General features: G+C 40.9%; 1 protein-coding gene across 1 annotated transcript in view; it reads right to left on the bottom strand.

Moving 5' to 3' along the window:
• The window catches only part of Gca (grancalcin), a 28724-nt gene extending 9114 nt beyond the window's left edge, over window positions 1–19610 (bottom strand). The window contains exons 1-3 of the mRNA XM_040745460.1: window positions 19441–19610; window positions 11892–12056; window positions 3284–3353 (exon numbers count right to left, since the gene is read on the bottom strand). Coding sequence (XP_040601394.1) covers window positions 3284–3353; window positions 11892–12056; window positions 19441–19467 — 262 coding nt within the window. The 5' untranslated portion in view covers window positions 19468–19610. The remainder of the gene's footprint in view (window positions 1–3283; window positions 3354–11891; window positions 12057–19440) is intronic.
• Between the last annotated feature and the right edge of the window lie 792 nt (window positions 19611–20402).

The following is a 20402-nucleotide window of genomic DNA, read 5'->3' as shown; positions in this document are numbered from 1 at the left end:
GTCTGCAGTCAGAAGCAAAGAGAAATGAATGCTTACTCCTTTTCCTCTTTTCATTCCAACTCGAGTCCATGAGGTGGTGCGGTTCACACTCTGAGTCTTCCTAGAAATGCCCTGATAAACTCACCCTGTGGTGCATGTCCTGGGTAAGCCCAAGTCCAGCCATGCTTATGATGAAGACTACCCATTGCAGCGGAGCACATGATTTAACACCAACAGATCAAATGCATAACAGTCCCAATTTTATAAATAAAGAAATTTGAGCCAAGAAATGTGGTTTTCTAATTTCATGAGGTATTATATAGAACTACCAATACTGAGGCCTAATGTTCATCCACAAATAAACTACTGGAAATTAGGGAAGGTTAAGTGAAAAAAAATTCTGTCGTATGCCATTTTTTTTTCAATTTAACTTGGTTCACACTCAGGAAGTGGAACAGTCTAACCAGATTAAAACAAAAATTAAAAATTAAATCAGCAAATAAGCATGTCTTCAATCTCAGGATATGACTAGGTATTTAAAAATTAAATGTTTTTATAGAGTGTAGAGACAGAATTTTACAGGTTTTACTTCCTCCTCACAATCCACTGGAGTGGACAGAATTTTTTTGGGGGGGGAAGGCTTAAACACTTAGAGGAAAAGGGAATATGTGTAATACACATATGTATACACATATATATTGCAAGCTATAAAGTCAAGGGATATGGCTATTTAATGTTTGGCATAAAGAGAAATGCTGAGAAACAACCTAGTTACCTAGGGAAAGATGCCAAATGTCTAAGAATTGGCAGCTTCTGAACATGTATGTGTGTGAAGGTAGAGCTAAAAACAGAGCTGAGAGAAGGGCTATTTTAAGAGCATGTGAAGACCCAGTCCCTCTCTGCCTCTATTTGGATGGCTGTCACACCTACCCTTTTACCCAGCAGGAGTTTCACCTTCCGGAGATGTTTCTGGATTATAGGGCACAATGGAATGAACTATGCCAAAAACAAGCCAATTAACTAAAAACTTGCAGGCTTAAGAACCCTGAAACACAGCAGAGAAGGCAACCCAAAGGAAACAAAAGAAATCTCCCATGACAGTGACACCTGAATTCCACAGTGGAACTGCCCAGCTTCACCCACTCTCCAGTGAGGCTCACAGTGAAGCAGCCCAGGGCTTATACTCGGTATTTTCGTGAGACATGAGCAACCAAGTGTCATCAGACACCCAAGAAATGACAAGGAAGATAACCAAATAAGCTAGAAAGAAAAGAATAATGTTGAGGGATGAAAGGCTATGTAACAGCATATTAATAGTTTCAGAAAGATAATAGAAAACGCAACATTTGCGGAAAAAGCACAGAAGCTCTTAGCTCTTACAAAACACACCACCAGAAATGAAAGACACAGAAGGTTTACAAAAGAAAGCTGAGGACATTCCATAAAAAAGAGAACAGACGACTCAGCCCCGGAAACGCAACTCAAGAAAATTCCCCGGAACAAAAAAGTACAAGAGACTCCAGACTGAACACCCCACAAGGTTCCCCTTGCAGGACCACAAGGCACTGTGAAATGTCAGAGCAGCGGGGACTTGGGAGGGACACAGCGGTCCCTCAGCTCCCATAGAGGAACAACAGTCTCTCCTGGGTGAGAAAGAGACCGAGCTGATGGCAGCTGAGACTTCTGAAAATGTTGTGTGGAAACGGCAACAACAAAACAATACAAATAATGGCAGTAATGTCGAAGACAGGAGCATTTAAAGCTGCCAGTCACTTTCCTGCCTCTGGGCAGATGCTGCTTGTTGCTTTATGAAAAATAAGAGTTCTATGAAATGGGGTGTAGAAGAGAACTCCTCACCTTGGCAGCCAGTCATTCAAGTGATTGAAACAAAACGAAAGCATTTTCAAACTCTTGACGTTTCAAAACTTGATGGTAAATCCACACACTTTTCCATTAAGAGCTACTTAGTGAGATATCTCAGTGGAATAACGAATTGTGTTTAAAATATATTAGACAACAGAGATAGAATAAAAAACAAGAGATGCGGCTCCAGAGGGAGAAAGAGTAGCAGAATCGTGGTGAAAGAATGAGACCCACCCATGAAACACAGAGCTCATAAGGAAGCTCTGGGAGAGCCAGAGGGATGCAACACGGGGCTGTCCGGTCCAAACGAAACACCGATTTCCCAAAATCCAAAAGGCAGCACGTGCGTCCAGAAATAACAGTCTTGGCTTAGCTAGAGCTGGACTATTGACAGATTTCTGGCCGTTAGATAAAAACCAGCACGCCTCAGGAACTTTTGAAACAGGTTCCCATCTGCCAAAGGAGTTCTTTCTTTCCCTTGCCTCTGGCAGAAGGCACATATGGCTCTCCGTGAACTCTTACTGTGTTTGCCTGTCACAGAGCACACCAGCCTCCAGGCACCAGGCACCTACAGTGCCTGTTCACAAGACCTACTACACCTTTCGAGGGTCCCACTCTCTTCTGGCCCTTCTCACCCCCCCAGGCGTCCCTCCTCCCAGATACCCATCTGTTCTCTATATAAGGACAGAATTGTCCTACCTGCCCTACCCCCCCTTCTGTACTATCCCTGCTCTTTCTAGTCCTGGTTGTTCTCCCTTCTCTACAAGACAGCCCAGGGCCATGTCCGGTGTCCCTCTTGTTCTCTCAGCTTTGGACTCCTCCAGATGCCTCTGGATAGTTTCTCTCTCTTATCCACAATGAAATTCTTCCCCTAACGGAGCAGCCATTTCAGCAGTTTCTTTACTGGGCCCCTCCCATACACTAGCCCCTGTGAATTTGGGGGAAAACAAAAAGCTGCATGAAAAAGAAAAGTACTCATACACTGTGGCAAGAGACAGACACAAGCAACATGTAGACAGCAGAGATGGGTAAATGCTGATGAAGTTCCTCAAATCACTACAGTCCATCAGCAGGGCAAAGACGTGGAGTGGCTTCCAGGCTGGGAGAAGGTTAAATACTCATTGTTCCTAGCAAGACAAAACGATTGATAATCACAAAGCTACAACTGTACACAGAGGTAAAACTCTGGAAAAAGCCATTCACAACAACATATAAAAGATGTTTCCCCTGAGCAGTTAGTGTTGCAAGTCAGGAATGTAAATGAACATTTGTTTTCGTGATACCTTGTACAGAGCTCTCTGATTCTTCAAACGTGGCATATCTACCTGAGTTTATAGTGTTTTTAATATTCTAGGTGTGGGACTAAAACGCTGCGAATGCATTTCCTACTCTAATTCCCTGTGCAACAAGAAAGGGAAAGCAAAGCAATGCAAGGTCTCACGTGCGTAAGTCCCACTAATTCCAGACTGTGTCAGGCATCTCTGAAGCTCTTCTGCGTCCACCTCACCATCCTGCAAAGGAAACAAAAACAAAACAGAAAAATAACAATGGCCATGGGCTTTAATGTGCAATGCTACCAAAAGACATTAAAAGCTTAACTATGTGCTGTGCTAGGGCCACCAAGAAACAGCAATTATCAAAACGGTATAAACCACAAAACTCACAAGATAAATATTGCCAGCAAAGGCACATCACAGACTGTGTAACCTGGATAACCTATTCCCTGGGTCTGAGATGCAGGGCAGTACCCTTGTATTCTCACAGTGAAAACAATGCAAAAGGCTTTGTCACATGACTCACGGTCACCTTTGTCATACTTCCTGAGAGCATCTAGTTGCTCCCTTCACATCTGTATCACTGTACTTGGAGGGAGTTTGCCAAATTACAGATGCCATACTTATCCTTAAAACTGTGATTCAAGAAAAATTAGTATGTTTTTAAGAATGAGGCTGAGGCAGGCCGATCTCTGTGAGTTTGAGGCCAGCCTGGTCTACAGACCAAGTTCCAGGACAGCCTCCAAAACAATACAGAGAAACCCTGTCCTGAAAAAAAAAAAAAAAAAAAGAGGCTGGGTTAGAAAAAATATTTCTCCAATAATGTGGCCATAAGAAGGCCTTTCCGTCACATTCTACTCAGGTAAACATTACCAATAATTGTCTATCCTGAAGAAACCATTTCAAGCCAATATTATGTTTCAAGAAACATAAATTATGAAGTTGTTTGATGTACTGTCAGCAAAAATAAAGCAGTAAAATCTAAGGGGTATCAAAAAGAGAAGCAAACCGAATGGATAAAAGCTTCATTTGTTGACTTTGGGAAGTCTAATAACAGGCAGTATATTCCCAACATATTGAAGCCCAGTATAATTTTGGGGGAAAAAATGTCCTAGTGTAATACAATCCCTGTTGCACAAGGAAGCATAATTACATGGAAACTCAACTCAGGGTACCTGTTATGTCTTCCAAGAAGATGCATTCTAGAGATAGGCTACCTGCACTAGTTTAAGGGCCTAAGGGTCTGGCCTGGTCGAGGTCATCTGGGCTATTAGCCACCTCTGGCTCTGATTGTGGGAGCTTGGGAGAGCCTCTGGCTATGAGTCATTTAGATTATCAGTCACCTCCAGTCTCAGTTGTAAGAGCTTGATATGGCCTAGACCAACAGGCTGTTTGTTAATCAGTTCCAAATCTCAGCTTTCTGGACAGAAAACAGGTTTTTCATCTTTCCCGTTGGAAAAACAATCCTGTGTGTGTTAACATTCCTGGTTTCTCTGAAGACCTGAAGGCTCCAGGACCTTAGTGCTACACTCTCAACCAAAAAACAACTATACACTAATCTGACAGGTCTACAGCCAGGCCACTGCCATCAAAGTTCAAACCAAACACCAGGTGTGCTCAACTACAGTAAAAGGTTAGAAAATCTTTTTTTTTCTTGTTTTGACATTTAAAAACTGTCCTCTCAGACATCCATGATAACATAATTGTTTTTTTCCATAACTCTTAAGTGGAAAGATACTATTAATAAGAATTTTTAAACCTTGTAATTTCTTCCCATTTACAAATCAGCACAATATTCAGGCAGCACAAGGATACACAGAATTCAATGAGCAGACAACATAATTAAAACATCCAAGAAACAACCATGTGAATACAAGGAAAATTTCCAGCAATGTAACTAAAACCATAAGAAATAAATCCTATGCAGTCTGGTGTTTTCTATCCCAGTACTGCCCTCTTTTGCAACTTTCTCACACAAGGCCATCTATCCCCACACCGTAGGGCTATTATTACTATTTTTATGTTTCTAAACATAGAAGACAAACTTTGTAGGGTATGGAGCTACTGTAGTAGCAAAATTAGTTGGGAAAAAAAAACACCTACAAATAAGTTTTGTGAACTTCAGCTAAAGAACATAAAAGTATTTGAGGATCTTGTCTGTTCTGAGGGAATGAACTTTAAGAAACATGTCTGATCAAATAAGCCTGAATTTGATGCACCACACATCAAACCTGCACTTTCTGTTTTATGCACAAAGGTCCCGGCTTTCTTCACTCACTGCTTTGTGTAGATACAATGTGTATCAAAAGGAGTTTGTGCTTTATAATTAGAAACATGTACCCTGCCTATGAAAAGCTCCTCCTTCATTGAAAAATTAAAGGCTTCAGCCAGGTGGTGGTGGACCATGCCTTTAATCCTAGCACTTCGGAGGCAGAGGCAGGCGGATTTCTATGAATTAGAGGCCAGCCTGGTCTACAGAGTGAGTTCCATGACAGCCTCCAAAGCCACAAAGAAACCCTGCCTTGGAACCCCACCACCAAAAACAAAACAAAAACAAAAAAAAAAAAAGCAAAGAAAAATTAAAGGTTACATACTGTATCTGCTAACTTCCTCAACACTTTCAACATTTTACTTGTTTTAATGTTTTTTTTTTTTTTGCTTTGAAATGGGTATATTATTATGTTGCCAAGGCTAGACTCAAGTTCCTGGGCCCAGTGGTCCTCCTATGCCAGCCTCCTGGGCAGCTGGGACTGCAAGCAATCTACTGCACCGTGATGACTATTTGCAGATTCTTCAGTTTATGAAGTGTTTGCAGGCATAGAAGAAAAGTTGTTTATGTACATAATCTTTTCTTTCAAGTTGCATTATTCCACCCAATTATCTCCTAAAAACAAGCAAATTTAACCATGATGAATTAACCAGTCTATAATTTACTGTTTTACAAAAATGAAGTCATCAGACAGGTTGACTAGGCTTCGGACATTTAAGCAGAGTCAATATGAAAGGGAGGCAATCGAGACCTGTGTGCAACCACAAGGTCAGAGCCTGTCTTAAAAGCTGAGAAAAATGAACTTTTGCTCAACACACTGTTCTTACATTAAAGAAAATCACATTAAAGATCCATTTGTTTTTATTACTGGTTTTTAAAAATACATTTAAGTCGTGCACCCAAGAATAAAATCTCTCATGTCCTAACCCAGCCTGACCCCAAGTAACTTAACAATACAGCAACAACTAAAGGTTACACCGGGAATTTACATTAGGGCACCTTCTATGGCAACTAAGAAGGGTGATGAGAGAATGGGTGTATTTAATTCTTTACTAAATACACTTGAGGTCTATGATGGTTCACTGTATATTAGTTATGCTTTCAAAGTATTATGAAGTGGATTTACATGCACACACACATACATGTATAATTCCAACTCTAAATCAGACTTTAGTACATTATGTAGAAGCAAACATGGCTTCCTGTCATTGTGACACAGATGTCATATGGCTTGAATATAGGAAGAGAGATAGGGTGCCAGACTCATGAAAGGAACCCAAATAATCCACGTGAACATACACTGTTAAGGATATACCCTCTGAGACTTCTGTAGAGAAGGACCAGGCTGTGACCTACATACACCTCACTTGGGATGGGATTTTCAGCATCATCATGACATCATCACGACATATCAGCTGAGAGCTGACCCAAGACATAATCCAGGTGATGGCATAACAAAAATATGAGAAAAAGAACGGGGTGGGGGTTGGGGGGTGGGAGGGGCAGGAAAAAAGGATGTTAAAGGAAGTGGAAAGGGGGAGGAAGAAAGACAAACTTCAGTTGGGACAAATTTGAAAGTCAAAATTTCAAACTTCACATAAAAATGATAGCCAGAAAAAAATAAAGTTTTCAAAGAAAATCCATATTAGATAATGGTGGAGGAAGTCCTTCTGTGTATATGTTGTCTGATTGGTTGATGAATAAAGCACTAATTGGCAAGATAGGAGTCAAGGAGGATTCTGGTAAATGTAGTCAAGAGTGGAGGGTCGCCATGTGATCCCAGAAGGAGAGGGCGTAAGTCTGACGTTCTTGGTATAATATATATATATATATATACATATATATATATATATATATGTTATGATGGGTTAATAATTAAGTCAGAGTTAGAAACCATAACAAGAAGCCAACAGCTTCATAATTAATATAGTGTCTCGTGTGTTATTTGGGGGCAGGGACAGCAGCAGGACCCGGGATGCTGGCAGAAAGAGAACACATTACAAGATAAAATTACTTTCATGAGACAATCATTAAAACAATCGTTATGCAAATTTACAGAGCCATGAACAAATGAGTCTTAAGTAAACTCATTCATTTAGCACACACTAACTGAGGGCCCACTGCACACGAGTCCCTTTCAACACATCAGGCATCAAACTGTGCAAAACAAGCGCCTTGTCTTTACAGTGTTTGCATTTCAGTGGTAAAAGACCAAACTCTGTGACAAAGAATATGTCAGGTAACAATAAAGTCTAGCGGGAAACATGACATAACTGATGTAGAAATAAGAGGCCCGAGTATTGTGTGAGGGTTAAGAGTGATGCCTTTCAGATGAGTATCAACGGAAAGCCTCCCTGATGAGAGAGGAGTATCAGATATGCAGGCCCCTGAGTGAATAGCACTCTCTCTAGTCCTCGGCTACCATGACAGCAGCTTCTGGATAGAGTTGCCAATGAGAAGTTGAAATGTAGCCACTACCACTATGAATTCAAGTGTTCAGTGTATGTAAGGCCCCTGCTAGATTCAAAGGGTCAAAGCAAAACAAAAGTAAAGTATTTTCCAGGCCTTACGTTGATGACACGCTGCTGTGCAGAACAACATTATAAAAATGATTTAGGCTAGAGGCCAGTGTAGTTCTCTAAGTTCAAGGCCATCAGGGATCCATAGTGAGACCTTGTCTAAGCAAATTAAACATTTTAAATAGAAAGGTCAATAAGGGTTCACTTATTAAAGGAAATCCTGGGCTGGGCACAAGTTTATGTGGCACCTTAAATGTACCATCAACCTCTGCAGTTCACACGGTCTCCATCCACAGGCCTTTATCTCAAGGGTATTGTTCCCAAGCCACATATGACTGCTGTATCTTCAAACTTCAAGTTCTCTTTCCAAGTAGGAAGAAGATTGAACCAAAAAAAAAAAAAAAAAAAAAAAAAAAAAGGCTAGGGGGGGATTGGGCAAGGCTGTCTTCTAACATGGCCTTTAAAATGATCACAATGTCTTAATTTTTTTATTTTGTAACGGTGTGTGGAGCATACATGGATATCAGTGGACAGCTTCTCCCGCATCCCACCATGTGGGATCCGGTCATCAGGTACTCTTTCATCTTACTAGCAATGCCTTACTTGGAAAAGGCATTAAAGAAATTCTATCCACATGACTGTGTTTTATCTTATAGCAAACGGACAGTTTCTGAAGCTATGCTTTTGCAGCTTCTACCACAGACTGAAAGGAAGTTGTCTGTGGGGCTTGAGCAGCCCAGGGCAGGTCACATACGGAAACTCTGTACAGAGCCTCTGTTCTCAGAAAAACGATGGGACCTGAAGAGCACTCAAGATGGAAGATGCTGTTGGTGTTCTATGAAATGCTACCTACTTCAGAGCATCCTCCGTTGCTATGATAGAGAGGAGGATGGTTATAGACTGGAGCCAAAACCAAGAGAGAATTTAATTTCTCCTTGTCATCAGTCCAACATTTGAATTTCCAGCACACGATTTTCTTTTATATTGTTGATCCTTTCCATCAGCAACCCTCTCCCAGAAACAACTGCAATTTACAAGACACCATTTGATAGCCTGCCCCAGATTTGAAATTCTACCCTATAGTCTTGATGCACCATCCTGTTATACCCTATAGACACAAAACATATATCCCTCACCCCAATAAATTGTTAAACATATAAACAAACACCAAATAATTAGGTTGTCCTTGTCCAATATATATATATGTACATATATATATATATATAATATATTCTCATACATACCTCTCTATCTCGCTCTTTCTCTCTCCTATTGAATTGGAATATAAAATACCACTTTCACCATTGTCTTAGTTAGGGTTACTATTATTACCGCTGTGATGAAGCAATACGACCAGAGCAACTTGGGGGGAAAAATGGTTTCTTTGGCTTACACTTCCATCTCACTGTTCATCATTGAAGGAAGCCTGGACAATAACTAAAACAGGGCAGGAACCTGGAAGTAAAGCTGATGCAGAGGCCATGGGGAGCTGGAGTGGGGGTGGGGGCTGCTTACTGACTTGCTCTTCATGGCTTACTCTACTTGCTTTCTTATAAAGCCCAGGACCACCAGCCCAAGAGTGGCATCACCAGCTATAGGCTATGCCTTCCTATATCAATCGCCTGGTCTTTCTGCTGCCTAAAATTCCAGAGCACAATTCTGTTGTCAAGTAGGGCATTACTGTGACTTTATAATTTTTTTCTTCTTTTTTTCTCCTTTTTTTTGACTTATAATTTTTAAGATCCACTTACACATACAAAATAATTATTATGTTTCATATTGTAATACTTATTCTCAGTGGAACAGTCTACCAGAAATTTTTTGATTTATTCTTGACAAGTGCCAATAGGAGAAAAAAGGAAAAACAAAGGTTTGGGAATTTGATTCAAGTGATACTTGAAGGAAACAGGAACCTTTTAATATTTTGCCTCTCAGTTTAGCGTTCCTTTGTTCTCACATTCTCACTGTATGCACATCTCACACAGAGAGGGAGGACTGATGATCAAAGGGATTAAGACTGGGCTGGTTTAACCCCCCAGAAACAGCTGACCAGACAAAGGTTAACTCTTGAATCCCAGGCATCAGCCTGGGAAGCCAGCATGGGACTGATCAAGAACCCCTGAATCTGGGTGTCAGTGAGGAGGCCTAGGGAATCTATTGAGCCTTGGGCAGCAGATCAGTACCCATCCCAAGTATACACACGGACTTTGGACTCCCATAGAACAATGTGAGGTGCACTCTCACCCTGAAATCTTGGGGAAGGGTCTAGGCCCTGCCCTATATGAAATGACAGACTATGCACACCCCCATGGAGGGCCTCACTGGGGAAATGAGGGGATAACGGGGGGGGGGCTCGGGAGGAAGGGAGGGCGTGGGAGAGGGACCTGGAACTGACTTGTGAAGCAACCTTGTTTCTTATCTAAATTTAAACTGGAAAATAAAATTAAAAAAAAAAACTGGCTTACAATACTGACTCAAATGTATTAGAGACTAACATGCTAACAGCATAGTATGCCATTAAGAAAATGTTTGCTCTTAAATTTTTTGTATTAAAAAATAAAAAAGTCTCAACATGATCATTTTGATAACCTTTGTAGAAAACGTGCCATCAACTTAAACCATATATTACTAAAAATGATGTAACTTTATCTGTGAGAATACATGCAATTCTCAATTCCAATAAATGGATGGCAGTGGAACTGATTTCCTGTCACATCATTTGACATACTTCTGTTTTAACTGAGACACAAACTGGAAAATATTGTTCTCATGATTAACTTACAGCTCTAAAACTTCCTTGTATTTATCCAATCAAAATGTGAGTATTCCTCCTTTTCTTTCAGAAATGTACTTAGTTTTGTATTACAGAGTCATTTAAGAAGAGGAGGGTGTGTCCCGGTGTGAAACACAATGACGGAATTTACTTTAAAATAAAAACATGTAATTAGGCAGGCCTGTAGAGATGATTGGTGGTGATGAGCTCTTGCTGCTTTTCCAGAGGACCAATGTTCCACTTCCAGAACCCAGTCAAGGGGCTCACACCTACCTGCCTGTCCGACCCTCATTCATGCACGTGGGTGCACGCGCACACACACACACACACACACAATTAAAAATAAAATAAATATTTATGAAAACATAATTCAAAAGAAGACAACCATTAAGTGTTAAAAATACTTAATTTGGGATGCAATTATTAACAACTAGAAAGATGAGATCTTTGCTAAGGAATTTAGAGAAATATATATTTCATTGTCTGTGACTATAACCAAAAACCCCTTACTGTCACATTTAGAAAGAAAACAAGTTGATTCTGGCTCACATTCTTGGAAGCCAGGAGGCTACTGGCAGTTTCTGGAGAGGGTCACATGCTTTTCTGTGTGGAGGAGATGAGTGTGAAAGGAAGGTAGTGTCTGAAGAACCAAAGCATGTGTCCAAGAAGAAAGGACTCCCCTGTTGCTCCATATGATCATATTTGCAATTACACTTTAGCATGAGCTTGAACGAGACAAGTCCCACCCAGTCTTCACAATAAGCACACGGTAAGGGAGATTCAGACTCCCCCACCTCGCCCCCCAGAACGTTGCCCCTTTCAGTCAAATGAGCAGTATACTAGCTGTCATGCTTAGAGACATCTACTAGTGAAAATGATGATATTAACTAAACTCAGTGCATCTCACAGCAACAATAATGAAGGATATGCATGTAGGGAAGATGGGAAGGTAATGGGGGAGCCTCTGGGGGCTGTATGATATGAATGCACATTATTCTCATGTGAAATTAACAAAAGCAAACTCAACAGAAGTTAAAAAAAATGAAGCAATTATGACTAGCTTCACCGATCTCAAGAACAGTATTATTCTACATGCGTTTAAGACATAAGTTTTATAGATATTTCAAATGATACACTAAGTGGGAGCAGTTGGCACATCTTTGAAATAGTGATCATTTATTGACTCGTATTTGGTAAAAGATTTATCACCTCACCTGTCCAGCAACAGCTGTGAAGTAAGTCCACATAGAGTCGTCCGCAGGGTAGCTGTCAGAGTAGGCCAGGTACCCAGGGTAACCGCCAGAGAACATACTGGGACATGGCATCGGCTGGCCCATTTGCATCTGCATTCCTGGAATATGACCACTGAAGTTTCCAAACTGTTGATGGAAAAAACAAGCATGGCAACAAAACTTAAGTTAAAATGAATTATTTTAATTTTAATCACCTAAAGACTAAAAATCCAATGGCAAAATCTTCCAAACATATCTGCCACTGAAGCTTTAACTACAGGATGCTAGAATGTCTGTATTAAAATACAGTTCATCAACGTGCTACTCAAACCATAAAAGAAGCATAAAAGACAAGTTTCAAGTCTCTAACTATGGGAATGTTTGTAAGGGAGAGTCTCGGCTGTGTGTGTGAGTAGGTACTCACAGAAGCCAGAAGAGGTTTCATCCCTGGAACGGGGTTGGGGGATGACAAGTTGCCTGATGTGGATACTGGGAACTGAGCTTGGTCCGTAACAGTGTTCTTAGTCACTAGCCTTCTCTCCAGCCCTAGTCTCTAAGAACATTTAAAACAGACAGTGGTTCTGAGCAGGGAGGTGGTGAGTGATGATGTGAGACTTTAATCCTAGCACTCGGGAGGCAGAGGCAGGTGGATATCTGTGAGTTGAAGCCAGCCTGGTCTACAGAACTAGTTCCAGGGCAGCTGGGGCTACACAGAGAAACCATCTCACACACACACACAAAAAACAAACAAACAAACAGGAAACAAGCAAACAAAACAGTGCTTCTGAAACTTCTTAATGCTGCACCCAAGAGCGCATATCCTCTTGTTGTGGTAACCCCTAACCATAAAATTACTTTCATTGCTACCTCATAACCATAGTCTTGCTACTGTAATGAATTGCAATGTAAATGTCTGTGTTTTATCTGTGTTTCCTGGTGGTCTTAATTGACCCCAGTGAAAAGGTGGTTTGACCCCCAGACCTGTCGTGACCTACAGGTTAAGACCAAAACGTTAAAAGAAGAATGTGTATGACTTTAAGGAAAACTAGAAACACATATAAACAGAAAGCAGAGCCTAGGGTTTCACCTGCAGCAAACTAAGAACTACCGTTTCTAGACATGCGCTTAGTCTAAAACTGGGCAAATACAATCAAACATGACCCAAGCATGGGAAATCACAGAGCTGAAGAACCTTCCACAGTAAGAGATGTGGTTTGTTTCCCAAAAAGTATAGTGACCATGAAGGAAGGAAGGAAGAAAGCAAGGAGGGAGGGAGGGAGAGACAGAGAGAGAGAGAGAGAGAGGGAGGGAGGGAGGGAGGGAGGGAGGGAGGGAGGGAGGGAGAGAGAGAGAGAGAGAGAGAGAGAGAGAGAGAGAGAGAGAGAAAGAAAGAAAGAAAGAAAGAAAGAAAGAAAGAAAGAAGATCCCAATCCAAGTAGTCTTCCAAGGCAGCATGAAAATCTACAATGTTACTAATGAACAGATAAAGACCCTGAAGGTCTTTGTACTGCCAGAGAAAGTACTTTCTATCTTTTATGCTGATTTTTTACCAGTCTGTAAGATAAGAAAGTGGTTTGTCCTTTTGCCTTTGAGGATCTGAAACTTCAAGGACTCCAGAACGGGCCAGCTACTCCAAACACAATCTGACAACTGAAGCCATCCACGTCCCGTCTCTAATTACAACTATGGCTTCTCCCTTTTTACTTGGTATAGATTTGAATGCCTTAGAAAAGCTCTTTACTTTGCATCTTTATGAGTCCAGAGAGGGAAGAAGCATCAAGACTGTTCGTTATTCAACTTTGAACAAAAACTGTCTTGTCCTGAACCTTTGCAGCTCGAGCAAAGAGGGCAGAAAGAGAAAAGAATTACAAGAATGAGGGAGAAACAGGGGCATGACTTGGGAACCTGCTGTGGATTGTTCACGTGCCTCTGGGCTCTGGTGAAGTCTAAGGACTGTAGGAAATGCATTCTGGGGGGGGGGTCACGAAGCAGTGACCCCCCAGCTCCATTCACCAGCTGGAATGAGTTATCAGAATTGGCCACAGCACTTTTAGATCCAACATGTAACAGGTGCCTGTAACTCCAAATGGTTAGTTCCTTATGCCAACACTTTTCAAACTTCATTTATTTTGTATTTTATGTGTATGAGTGTCTTTGCCTGCATGTATGCAGGTTCTACATGTGCAGTGCTTAAAGAGGTCAGAAGAACCGGGCGTTGGTAGCACACGCCTTTAATTCTAGCCCTTGGGAGGCAGAGGCAGGTGGATCTCTGAGTTCCAGGCCAGTCTGGTCTAGGCCAGATTCTCTCACTACTCTATACCTTTGGGGCAAGAGACATCAAAAACCTGCCTAAACCCAGCAACTCAGGACTCAAGAGAACAAAACTTTAAAGCAACTGTTGAAACTGGCAAGTGATGCAATCTCTTTGTGCTGGATGTAGCAAATAATCAACTTGAAACTTTCCAAAGGAGATTGGAAACCTCACCCAGATAACCACCTTTGACTTTCAGCACAATGAACAAGACCTCCCACACGCAATAGAAAACCCCTCCCATTTAAACCATCTTGGCCTGAGATACAATAGATTGTCAGGAATACCCAGGTCATTAGCAAAATGCCATAAATTTGAGGTCTTAAAATTAAACAGTAGCATTCTATACTACACCTGAGAGTCTTTGATTCCGTCCTGTAAAATTGAGTAGCTGGACCTCAGCTAGAAATCACTTCCAATTATACCTAGTGGATGGTCCATCTCAGTCTTCCACAATTTAGTCCCTCAACATGCAACACAGTCGAATCAACAAGATCTCATTTCGGAATTCTCTACAGAGCTAAAGTGTAGATTAGGTGAGCTGAATATGAAGGACGATCAGTTAACATTACTTCTTTTAGATTTGGAACTTGGACCAGTATGTTAGGACTGAATTTAGGTACCAGTGGATGTGTCGGACTTATTTCTACTATTATCAAACGATCTACCAAAGATGTTTACCCACAATCTTGGAAATCTTAGGAAGTTAATAGAATTGGACCTAGAGGAGAATAAATTGGAATCCTTGCCCAGTGAAACCACTTATCTTAGGGATTTACAGAAACTGTTTTTGGCCGGTGGTGGTGGTGGGGCACGCCTTTAATCCCAGCACTAGGGAGGCAGAGGCAGGTGGATCTCTGTGAGTTCCAGACTAACCTGGTCTACAAGAGCTAGTTCCAGGACAGCCTCCAAAGTCACAGAGAAACCCTGCCTCGAACATCCCTCCCCCCAACACACACACACAATAAAAAGAAACTGTTTCTGACCAAAAAAACAGAGGACCACTCTTCCCAGTGGCACTGGTCACCTTACCAGTCTCACACAACTTGTCCTTGGAGAGGACCTGCTTACTTATCTTGCTGAAGAAATTGGTACCCTAGAGAAACTAAAACTGTTTGAATAGCCCCAACCTGATGGCCTAGCCTTTGAGCTGGCTCTCTGCAGAGAGCTTTCAATCATGAGCACTGAGTATTCTCAGTCACCTTCCACCTCAAACTGTTGCTGGAGGACCTTCCTTCATTATTCACTTCTTAAAGACGTGGAGGACCTTTCTTCATTATTCAGTTCTTAAAGACGTGGGGTCCATACTGGGTCATGATCTGATACAAACTGCTAGTCCCACACACTGCTCAAAAACACACTCTGATAATGTCTCACATCCACATTCTCTATCTATGTATGCACATATTTATACATGGCACATTTATAAAGACTGTATTAGTCGTTTCTGCAAATAAAAAAATCATACCCAGTTATGTATATTTTTAACTGTTAAAAAAAGGCTTGTGTAATTTTTCTTGACTAAATTTTGATGGATGTTTTCCTGTTGTATAATTCAATACTCCAGTCTGTTAAAATGTTGCCAGCAAATTATGAAGTTATTAAATTTAAGGGACAAAGCAGTATGGTTAGATATGTTTCTCTTAGAATAGGCCAACATTTTTCTTGCAATTATTTACATACACTTCCCCCTATCAATTGTCAGAGCTTTATAACAAAATAGGTGGACTCTTTCCTTGACTTACTTTGAAATCTGAGATTTAAATTTTACATATTAAAGTGGAACAAATCCCTGGGATTTTTTTTTCATGTTTTGATTCACTGTTTGATCAATCAGATCTAGAGTTTATATCCTTTCTCAAATATTCAGTGACAGCTAGTTTAAGCATTAAAATACTTGTTTGTCGAAACATCTGGCAAACTGAAAATATATACTCAGAAATAGAAAACTGCATTAACTTTATTTATTTGAATTGTGGAACAAAATATCTGAACTGAGTCTTTGGGTTCAAGGCATTGACATCTTTCCTAGTATAAATGTCTTAACTTTGGGGGAGTAGAAACTTGTAGTGAAGGACACTGTTTTCTTTTATTTCCTTTCCTGGAAATCGGGGAGCAACAAAAATTTAACTGGAGAAGTTGGCAAATAAATTACACTAAACAAAAATTCTATACTGTGTCTATGGCGCTCGCGTGCGTGAGAACGTGTGTGTGTGTGTGTGTGTGTGTGTGTGTGATAAACCACGATGGGTAACTTTAAAGACCTCTCCCTATCCTTGTACAATGAGATGAATGTCTTTCTTTAAAGACAGCAGTATATGTATGTCTCAAGGTTAGTATCTGCATACTATGATTTTATATATTGCCCTGCCTGGGGCATCTTTCTGCCCTAGAGTTTCCGTATCTAAGCACAATAGCTCCACACTGTGTTGTACTGCTGCTGAATTAACTACATGAATTTTCCCTGTATGTGGCCGTATGTAGGGCATCAGACTCAAACAACTAAGTTCAGGACAATTAACTTTTTTTTTAAGGTTAATTGAGACAGGGTTTCTTTGTGTACCCCTGCTGGCTGTCCTGGATTTCACTCTGTAGACCAGGTTGTGCTCAAACTCACAGAGATTCATCTGCCTCTGTCTTCCCTGCCCCCCCAAGTGCTGGGATTTAAGCCATCCAGCTACTACCATTATTTTTAATATCAGCTTTCCTTTGCTGGTAAGTAAAGAGACACATTGCACAGATGCCATTGGCAGTTTCATGGAAATTATGTTAAGATGTGCATGTACTAATTGATACAAGTTTATTTTTCTTTCAGCTTTAAGACCAGCAAAACTGTAAATGTATGCCCCTTATTTTCTACACTTATTTTTGGTAGTATTGTTTTAAGGCGGCTTAATTATTGAGGAGACCCACAGAGCAACTACATCCTAGATGACACCCTAAAATACACTTCTCATATAATGAATGATTATTACATATAATTACACAATTATGTTTGTGTCTGTTTGTATTGTATTCCTGGCCCATTGTGTTGGGTGTGTACTGTGTTTTAAACAGCTTCTAAAAATTAGAACCATAATGTCAAGATAAAAAATTTGGACGTTGCTTTTCTTGGCACTCAATCTCAGGACTGGGTTTGAGGTAAATTTTGTGATTATAATTAGCAAAATTGTAAGAATCAACTAAGAAATGAAAGACAGGCAAAGACCCAAAGCACTACAGTGCTTGAACACACTATGAAACTATTACAGACATTCACTGGATCTCACCACGTCATCTTCTTTCTCCTGTAATTTATCAGTTAAAAATACTGTTTATTAAATGAATTTGTTTAGTGTAGTGCTACATACAGCTCATGTATATGTGTGTTATTAAAATAAATTTCATATCCAAGTGTACTTATATACTAAGATTATTAGAACTTAAACTTTAGGAGTAGTGGTCTATGTAGTGTCTTTTCCTGAAGAAAGATAGTTTCTAAAAATGAAAATATAGAAATTATAACAATTGAATGCCCTACATTTCATTTTATTTAATGCTTAAAATTTGTAGAAAATACATATGTTCCTCTCATACTTATAATACATTAGGGGTATAACTGAAACTTATTTATTTTGTTTTATTTACCAAGACCAAAAATGAGATAAAAAATTCATTTAGGTCATGTTATAATTTTATTAGTATAGAAATAATAAAATATAAAATGATACATACAACATGTGGATTCTTACTTTATTTTCGTCTTTGGAATTTCTGGGGACAAGATTCTGTACTGTACTTCAGGACTGCCTGGACCCCTTTACAGTCTTGAATTCTCTCCAATTCTGCCTTGGTCTCCAAAGTGCTAGGTGACATAGTGAGCTACCAGACTCAGCTGGTTCTAGCTGGTTTGATTCTAATTTATACAAGTCCTCAGGTAGTTCAGACCAGCCTCAAGCTGAGGATGACCTTGAACTCCTGCCCCATCTCTCAGGTGCAGGGATCAGGTCAGGCCCGGTTTCAGCAAGTTCTGGGGTTCCAACCCAGGGCCTTGAGCATGCTAGCAAACTCACTCACAATTGTACCACATCCTCAGCTATGTTTGATAAACGGTCATTAAACAAACGAGAATTTATTGGAAATGCATCTCCTAAAGTCATGAATTATGTATGTACTTTACTAGATAAAGGTGTACTATCTAGCAGAGAACATTTTCTGTTTTGTTAACTGTACCAAGTATTAAGGTGTGGACTGATAACATTACCTTAAGGGCATGCTCAGGACCAATAGGGAATATACATTGCAAAGTGCATGGTGTTAGACGAAATTCAAACAAGTAACTTCAAGCAAACCAGTTTTGGCACACATGCATTGAAGTTGAAGGCCTAGGACTAAAGCTTACTTTTAAAAATAATCATCCCTTACTCTCAGGGGTAGAAATTATTTGTCTAAGGACCATAATACATGCCAATGTCAACTCCTATTTAACTGTAACAAAACATTAACTTCTCTTTTTTGGGGGGGGGACAAATAAGAATAGACATAGAATACATGCTCTCTTCTGTCCCCACTGCCCCACTTGACAGCCTGCCTCAGTGTGCAGGTCACTAGATGGGAGGAGTCAAAGTTTGGTTTCTTTCGAAAGAGAGAAAGTCTTCCTTCCCACACAAGCCGCAGTAGCTACTTGTAACTCTCAGAGGTAGAGTGTAAAGTTACATGAGAGGGAATAAGCCAGCCCCCTCCAAAAGCAACGTCTAGAAAGTCAGATTGTGCTTGTTACTACGGAAAAGTTTAAGAGGTACTGAAAGTTCCTCTCAACTTACGCCCCAGCAATTTAAACGACAAGAAGAGGTTATTAAAAATAAATAAAGAACTCAACTCGGGATGAGGATCGCTTAGAAAAACTGCCTGGATTTGGGGAGCGAGGATCAGGGGGGCAAACCGCAAAAGGTAACTGGAACAAGACATGGTATTTTGTTCCTCCATTCTGAAAACAAAATTTGTAAGTCACAAACACTTCACACCCCCTGGGTATCTACACAAGGACGCTTCTCGATGCTCTGGATCAGACCCCAACTCGCGGTTCTCCCCTGGGTGCAGGGCCCCGCCCAGCCCCAGCATCTAGCACCACGCAGAGTCCCGGCGTCGCCTGGTACCAGACAGAGGGCACTGTCAGGACCAGAGGGTGACCTCCACATCGCGACGCGGCCCGCAGGGTCGCCACAGCTCGCGAGGACTTACCGCTCCTCCGTATCCTGGGTAGGCCATGACCAGCCGATCAAGAGTCACGAGTCACCCGTAGGTCAACGTCAGCGCTGCTGCGAGGAAGGCACAGGTGTGCGACAGGTGCCGAAAGGTCTGAACTGCGGTGGCTCGCACCTCGGCTCCCGAGAGCCCGCTCCGCCTCTGGAGCCCCGCCCCTGTCCGAGTCTAGCCCCGCCCATCCCAGCTAGCATTGGCTGCAGCCTGTCTCATGGATTCCAGTTCGTCTCTCTTACTGGCTCTTTCAAGTTCTTTCCAGAAGCCTCCTCCACAGTCAGTTCCCCACCCTCTGTGGAAAGCTTCTTCAGGCTGTCAACTCCTAAAATTTCCCTTTCTCTGTAGAAATCCCGAACTGACCGGCCTACTTTTAACCTACCTATCCGTAGTTCTTTTGAGCAGAGAGTTGCAACTTTGCAGTTACTCACAGTTCTATAGAATGTGGATGAGGCAACAGAACTTTGAAACCTTAATCATAGCTGTGCTGCTTTTGATGCCTAATGTGAGAAAGGGTATTTGTAAATTTGTAGTAGTGGCCACAGTTGCCAGAAGTAGCAAATAAAAATACAGGGTGTCTGGTTGAATTTGATTTCTGAATAGATTTTTTAAAATCATGCATGTTCCAAATACTGTGTAGGAATATACTATTTTTTAAAAATGCTGTTTACATGTCTTCCACTATTTGGTAACTTTACCGGTGATTCAACTTTTAAGCAATCTCTTAAGATGTGCTGCCTAATTAAAAACATCAAGAGAACATCTTTGTTCTTATCATTTGACAAAAAGCTGCGACCAGCCTGTTTTTCTCTGAAACTCATGGATTTTGTGTCTCCAGGTCTGGAGTTCAGAAGAGCAGTGCTGCTGTTAGAATTAATTAGCTTACAAACAAAAGGACTGAGTTGATACCATTTCTTTCTGGGGGAAAAAAAAAAAGGAAAGCCCTA

This window comes from Mesocricetus auratus, unplaced genomic scaffold (assembly GCF_017639785.1).
Source record: "Mesocricetus auratus isolate SY011 unplaced genomic scaffold, BCM_Maur_2.0 Super-Scaffold_100004, whole genome shotgun sequence".
Lineage (NCBI taxonomy): Eukaryota > Metazoa > Chordata > Mammalia > Rodentia > Cricetidae > Mesocricetus > Mesocricetus auratus.
The sequence above is the reverse complement of the archived record's forward strand: the minus strand, read 5'-3'. Positions and strand labels throughout refer to the sequence as shown.